This window comes from Poecilia latipinna, unplaced genomic scaffold (assembly GCF_001443285.1).
Source record: "Poecilia latipinna isolate Pla-1442-1.1 unplaced genomic scaffold, P_latipinna-1.0 Scaffold1611, whole genome shotgun sequence".
Classification (NCBI taxonomy): domain Eukaryota; kingdom Metazoa; phylum Chordata; class Actinopteri; order Cyprinodontiformes; family Poeciliidae; genus Poecilia; species Poecilia latipinna.
In genome coordinates, this window is record NW_015114227.1 from 113,662 (window position 1) to 120,819 (window position 7,158).

A 7,158-nucleotide genomic window follows, 5' to 3' on the forward strand; every position below is an offset into this window, starting at 1 on the left:
GGGTCGGACTCTCCGGTCCAGTGCTCCACTGGTTTGAATCTTATATAAAGAACAGGGATTTCTTTGTTTCAATTGGAAACTTCTCATCAGAGAGGTCACAGGTCACATGTGGGGTACCCCAAGGTTTAATCCTAGGACCCCTTCTTTTCAATATTTATATGCTCCCACTGGCTCAGGTTATAACAGGAAATAAGATTAGTTACCATAACTACGCGGATGATGCACAGCTCTACATCACAATGTCACCAGGTGACTCTGAACCCATCCAATCACTGAATAGATGCTTAGAACAGATAAATGTGTGGATGGGCCAAAACTTTCTCCGGCTGAACAGAAACAAAACTGAAGTTATTATCTTTGGACCTAAAGAGGGGCGAACTAGAGTCAATGCGCAGCTTCAGTTATTACAACTGAAAACCAGCGATCAGCCCGAAACCTGGGAGTAGTGATGACCTCTGACCTGAACCTTCAGAGCCACATTAAGACAGTCACAAAGTCGGCCTTCTATCACGTGAAGAACATCTCCAGGATTAGAGGACTGATGTCTCAGCACGATCTAGAGAAACTCATCCATGCGTTTATCTTTAACCTCATTGATTACTGCAGCAGCGTCTTCACAGGTCTGACTAATAAATCAATCAAATAGCTGCAGCTGATCCAGAAGCTGCTGCTGCTGTTCTCACTAAAACCAGGAAGATAGAGCACATAACACCAGTTTTAAAGTCCCAACACAGGCTCCCTGTAGCTCAAAGAATAGACTTTAAAATACTGTTAGTTTATAAATCACTGAACGGTTTAGCACCACAATACATTAAAGATCTGTTATTGCTGTACCAACCGTCTAGACCCCTCAGATCTTCTGGTTCTGGTTCTGCTCTGCATCCCCAGAACCAGAACCAAACGAGGAGAAGCAGCATTCAGCTTCTATGCACGACAAATCTGGAACAAACTTCCAGAAAACTGCAAAACAGCTGAAACACTGAGTGCCTAGACTTAAAACTCACCTGTTTAGAGTTACTTTTGAAACCTAATCATGAATCAATACAATAATCTGATGTGCAAAATGTATTGTTGTTGTCTGTGTTTCTATGACTTTGTATTTTTGTGCTTTTATGATGTAAAGCACTTTGAAATGCCTTGTTGTTGAAAGGTGTTATACAAATAAAATTTGATTGATTAACTTTTAAGCAATACATATAAGCTTGTTTCAAGTGAATAACTCCTTCATATTGATAAAAAAGTACTGGGAGATCATATGCGGCTGCAAAAAACAGTTGAGGCTGAAAAAAGGAGCGTGGCAGCAGCCACTAAGACTCAGACCTAAACTGCAAGACGTCCATCTCCTCTGACTGAAAACCACAATAAAATTTAGACCTAGTTTGATCACAGACATTAAAAAAGTTAGGATTCTGTTTTGAGCCAAAACTGAAACTTGCTGATTCTTGCAATGTTTCTGAAAAAAGAAAAACGAAGCATCACAGAATACAACACCTACAGTAAGGCATGGTAGTGGCTCCGTGGTGCTCTGATGCTGTTTCAGTTCCTCTGCTTTGAGGACATGTTTTGATTAGGCAGGTTTATTTTCAAAATGTCAAATTGCTCGATTATGTGATCAATGGAAATGCAGATAAAGTCTGAATTATTTTGAAAATCTCTGGTGGGATTTGAAAAAGATGGCTGCCTGTAAACCCAATAATATAAATGAGGAGAGAAGGTAGAAGTTATGTCTGGCTGTAAATCATGCTACCAGCAGGTTAAAACAGGAAGAGAAAGCTCTGCTAAGATCTGAACATGCTAGTCATGATGAATAATTAAATAAGAGACTGCAGCGAAGCAAAAATTTAATTTTATATTTAGTTTCAAGAAAAAATTAAACATCAGTTGTATTTAACCTAGTCTATCACTGACAGCAGCTAGTTTGTGTATTTTTGAATAAATCTAATTTGCAGTGGGGTGTTGGGTAAGATCAGGTGTAACAGTATTTAAAAAGCAGAGTGTGTTCTTCACTCACTGCTTCATGTCCTGCATCTGACACTCCATGTTGTCCTGCTGCGTCCTCAGAAGCTGAACTTCGTACAGCAGCTTGCTCAGGTCCTCCTGCCGGACTTTGGTCTCCTCGCTTTTCACGATGGAAACCTGGACAAAAACATCAAGAGCTAAAAAAAACTATCTTGATGTTTGAACAGATTTATATGGTGGCTAAAACAAATATAAAATAATTTGTTGAACTCCGATTTTATCTCATCATATTTATATTCCAAACTCTATTATTTGTGAAATTTGGTGTTAAGTAATAGCATTATGGAGTAAATTCTCAGTAATATTTTTAAAGTATCAAGGTTAAGAACAAATATTAGACTTTCACGAAAAACCCTCGATAAAAATCTGTTTTTTAACGTAGATATTTTCTCTCTCTTTAACTGACCACATCAATTTGTTGCAAAAAATGATAGAATAAGTAAAAAAACAAGAAAAACATTACACCACACACTTTAGGTACTTATAAAAGGAAAAAAATGGTTATAATTTTAACTACAGATTAAAATTGTGTTTTTTTTATCTGAAACTATCTGGCATAAAATTACTTTTCAGAACTTCCTTAACCTTTGACCTCAGACTATTCTTAGAAACTCAGCAAGATTTCTTCACTGAAGTAAATTATGTAAAAATATTGACAAATTATCTAAGCCATCAGTTTAAACAGTTTGATTTAAATCAAAATCTCACCATTCAGACAGAACTGAAGAAGTTTGAACTGAGCTGTTTTGTATATTTTAATAATTTGCTTTTATTATTGAGTTGTGCAACATGAAGTTTTTCTAAATGGAATTTTATTTGGAACATTATACTTATTAGGTTTTCTGTGTGGCTTTAAACTTTTTGATTTAACATTAATTGTTTTACCACTATTATACCTAAAACTTGTAACCACTTTGAGTTAATCTGACTGAACCTAAAGCAGTTTTCCATCAGCTCACCATTTAAAGAGCTTCACACTGGAGTCACACTCACAAACACAAAATCTACCAAGTATTTTTGGTCTAGTTTCTTGTCCCACTATCTTAGTGCACTTTAATTAAAGTACAACTAACCTAAAAGTAACTTTTTAGCATTAAATAGGAGCTTGTTTTAGGTAGATGATTTCTTAATATTGATTAAAATGTATTTGTTCCACTGGCAGATTCCATGTTGGAAGTGAAATAATCTACCTGTGGACTTGGTACTTTTTCAAAAATACTAAGGAATCACTGACCCAAAACAAGCTGCTATATCTTGTTACCTGTAAGCCAGTTTCATCTCAAGTCAAGTGTACTAAGATATTTGCACAAGAAACTAGACAAAAATACTAGCAAGTTTTTAAAAAATTGCAGCATGCAGAGATCAGCTGGCAATTTAGAGCTAAGACTTTAACACCTGACAGGACGAAGCTGGAATCCAACCTACAATTTTCCAATTGCAAGAAACTCCTGTCCCTCTGTGGCTCAGAGGGTAAATGAGAATATAAACTTATTTATCCAGCGACTCTGTTGAAGTGATGGTGTATTAACAAAGTTTATTGTTTGTTTCCACCAAAAGCTTCTCGTTTCAGAGAAACTACAAACATTAACTTGTAAGCTTGCATAGTTTAATAATCATTTAAAGCTGCTTTGAAGTACATTCTCCTGAAGATCAGTTTTCATGTTTGATAGAGTTTAGTTCCAGATAGTTTTGTGTGTATGCATACACACCTTCCTCTTGATGTGCTCCAGCATGTGCTCGTGTCCCTGCAGGAAGTAGAGGTGCTGGAACTCCGTATCGTCTCTTTCAGGCTTCACCAGGCCGCTCTGCTCGATGTTCACCACTTTACGGAAACCGTCTGATGAAACCCAGCAGAGCGGAGGAGTAAACACACCGAGCTCATGAAATAAAAAAAGACAAGAGGGCTATACTCACACATGTTGAGCTGTCGAACGAAGCTCGCCATGTTGTTGTGTTTAAAGTATTTCGGCAGAACTTCTTTGGCAAAGCGGCCCTGGTCAAACACGTGGAAACTCGTTCCCGTCTGTAAGACAGAGAAAGTTGTCAGGGCCGAAGTGTTTGTTGGATTATTGAACCATTTCAGGAATTAAAAGCAAAAGAAAAGTACTGCATAAATCTTTTTATTCTTTATGTTTCAGAGTCATCACTGTCTGACCTAAAACATATAAACATACAACTCACCTGGTTAATATTTTGTTTATAGAAGGGTTGCCTAACCCTAACCTGTCTGCATTCAGAAATAAGTTTTTGTAATTCATTGGTTTTAAAAATATTGAGCATGTCTAGTTATCAGAACTAAGCAACAGGTTTGCTAAAAACTAAAGATTTAAGAAAGCAGGAAGTTTGCCATAATGTAAGAAAATGCATAATGAGATGACAAAACCTCTGTATAAGAAACATTAGCACCATTTTAAGCTTTATTGTAGATTATTGCTTAAACAAGCTTGTGACTGTGGAACTGAAAGCGGCTGCTTGGATTTAAAAGCACCAGCATGATGTAAGTTAATTACAAATGATGCTAATGGCAGCAGGTGTTACACACACTAGCTTAGGATTGGTGAGGCAGCTGGTGTTGACATGTTGCATGTGTCAAACACAAGGCCCAGGGGCCAAATCCGGCCCGCCATAGATTTTTATGTGGCCCTCTAGACTCCAAAGGTATCCATAAATACAACCTTCAAAATAACAGTTGTATGCTTAAATATTATTTTATTAATCAAAGAGGTTTTTATCTGTTTACTGCCAGATTAAATGTCGATGCTCCCAGTTTTACTGCAATTGTGGAAATGAACTCAACATCAGCAAATTGAGTCATTTTTTTGTTCTAATGCACAATTGTGAGTTCATTGAAAATTTTCCAGAAAAATTGTCAAAAACATAATTAACTTCTACACTTCTGCCTCAGCCTTACATGATGTCACGTTATAGTCTGTGGTTGATTATTTGCCAGTAATAAAAAGTCACATTTACTGTCATACATGAGTGCAAATGCAGAGACAGTTCTAACCGTTTATCGGGTTTGTTCATACATTCTAGCACAACCGGCCCTTTAAGAACATTCATGATCTTAATGTGGCTGAAAGTGAAAACGAGTTTGACGCCCCTGACATGTTGGCATTGGGGGCCCCAAATGAAAACATGCACCGGGTCCCAAAAATGCTTGGGCCGGCCCTGGTTGAGCAGAACTCACAGCGCTCCAGCAGATGAGGTGGTTGGTGTCCGGATCCTCCACCAGCGTCCACAGTTTGGTGAGAAACGCCGGCACGTTGCTGCCGTAGCTGCCGTCCACACCGGCGACACCTGGAGACTCCTGCATGTTCAGTCCTCCTGGTCCACTTCACAGCAGGAAAACCAAATGTAAGGAAATGTTGGCCGCTTCCCAGATTAGTCCATGTTAGAGAGTGATCCGTCTCCGATAATCCCAGGTCTCTTCGGTTCCATCTCAGTTAGACTTTCTCTGCTTGTTTCGGTCTTTTCGGGCAGATTATCGTTTTTCACTGTTCTCCCCCTGACATCATCCAACTGAATGCGCTCACAGAAGGTCCATGTCAGCACACAGAATACAAGCCCACCCACCCACGGCCTCCCAATGACAATCCCAAGAGTCTAACAATACACTGATCACACAAAACGGTTCAACAATACACCCTGAAAGCGCTGCTGGGTGACCCAAACACCACTGAGCTCAGAGTTAAAGTCCTGACAGGATTCATGACGGGAATGAACTTAAAATTATCAATTGAATTCTATTTTTTCTTGACTCATTTGTTAATAACTTTTAAGAAATTGCCCAGGTAGTTGGGGATTAAGCAATAAATCATGATGAATCGATTATTACCATACCATACCAACTTTATTTATAAAACACTTTAAAACAACCACAGCTGACACAAAGTGCTGTACATTAAAACACAACAATTAAAAAATAAAAAAACAACTCTTACAGTTTAAAAACAAACAAACATACAATTTAAAACTAGTGGCAGTTTTAATTTTGAATTCTGGAAAAAGCACCTTTTGCTATCCTATTATTAATCAGTTAAACCAAAAGTATGATCAGATTAGCCCTACACTGTATGGCTGTTAGGTCAGGCAGAAAAGTTTTTCATATTTCAGAAATTGTTTTTCGCTGCAGGTGGATCCTTTGCTACAAATGATCAAGTGTTCACTAAAGGACTGATATAGCATCTTAGGCTTTATATGTTTATTACCTGAAAAAAGAACTGAACTATTTGTTTATTGCATCTTTAACATATTTCTAATATTGTGTAAATAAAGGCTTTCATTAAGGATCTGAAATCTGAAGAAGACGACTGACTTTCTGAAGGTGGTTTTACATTTTTTACTATTTCTGACCACTAGATAGTGCCATTGTGTTTAGAAACTTTCAGTCCCATTTAGGAGTGCAAGTTCACGATTAATAAGTTAATATTTTGTTGATTGATCTCATCAATTGACTAACGATTAACTTGTAAGTGGCCATTTTCTTACAAAAAACATGTTGGGCCTCTTTTCTCCATAACATAAATGACAACATTTTTTAATGAAAGATTATTAAATTTTAACAAAATTTTGAGTCAGCTAACCCTAAATGCTGAATAAACAAACAGAAAAAAGTTAAAACTTTACTCTGTTAAGTGCATTAACTCAAGACAGCACCCAAAATAAAAAATGGCGTCATGTTTTCGTCAGCGTTCTTAGTGTTCTGCCAACCGCTATAAAAAGAAGTGCTCAGTGTTTGCAGAAGTAAACATGGATGCTAACGGTGGCGCATAGCTTAGATATTTGAAGTTGTTGTCCGGCCGGAGCAACATATTAACAACTTAATCCTGATATAGTCCGTCATGGTTGTTTCTCTTCCCACCTGCGCGTATCAGGACGCAGAAGAGTGAGATTTGTTGGGTATTTGTTGTGTATCAGTGATGTTCATTCAGTTCGGATGAAAGCGACCTGGACGTTCGCATTTGAATCGGATACGCATCGGATATGGGTCGCATTCGAAAAGAATCCTACCTGTGCTGTTCCGGCTGTCATGAAAAGATCGGATACAGGTCGCATTACGTCCAAAAAAAATAAATTGGGACGACCAGCGGCGCACTCTACTGGATGGAGGTCAAACTACAACAACAACAACAACAA

The 7,158-nt window shown here is 37.8% G+C and overlaps 1 protein-coding gene across 1 annotated transcript in view; it reads right to left on the bottom strand.

Annotated features, from left to right (window-relative positions):
• hsf4 (heat shock transcription factor 4) overlaps positions 1–5,817 on the bottom strand; it is a 26,290-nt gene extending 20,473 nt beyond the window's left edge. The window contains exons 1-4 of the mRNA XM_015059191.1: positions 5,210–5,817; positions 3,934–4,042; positions 3,729–3,856; positions 2,012–2,136 (exon numbers count right to left, since the gene is read on the bottom strand). Coding sequence (XP_014914677.1) covers positions 2,012–2,136; positions 3,729–3,856; positions 3,934–4,042; positions 5,210–5,335 — 488 coding nt within the window. The 5' untranslated portion in view covers positions 5,336–5,817. The remainder of the gene's footprint in view (positions 1–2,011; positions 2,137–3,728; positions 3,857–3,933; positions 4,043–5,209) is intronic.
• Between the last annotated feature and the right edge of the window lie 1,341 nt (positions 5,818–7,158).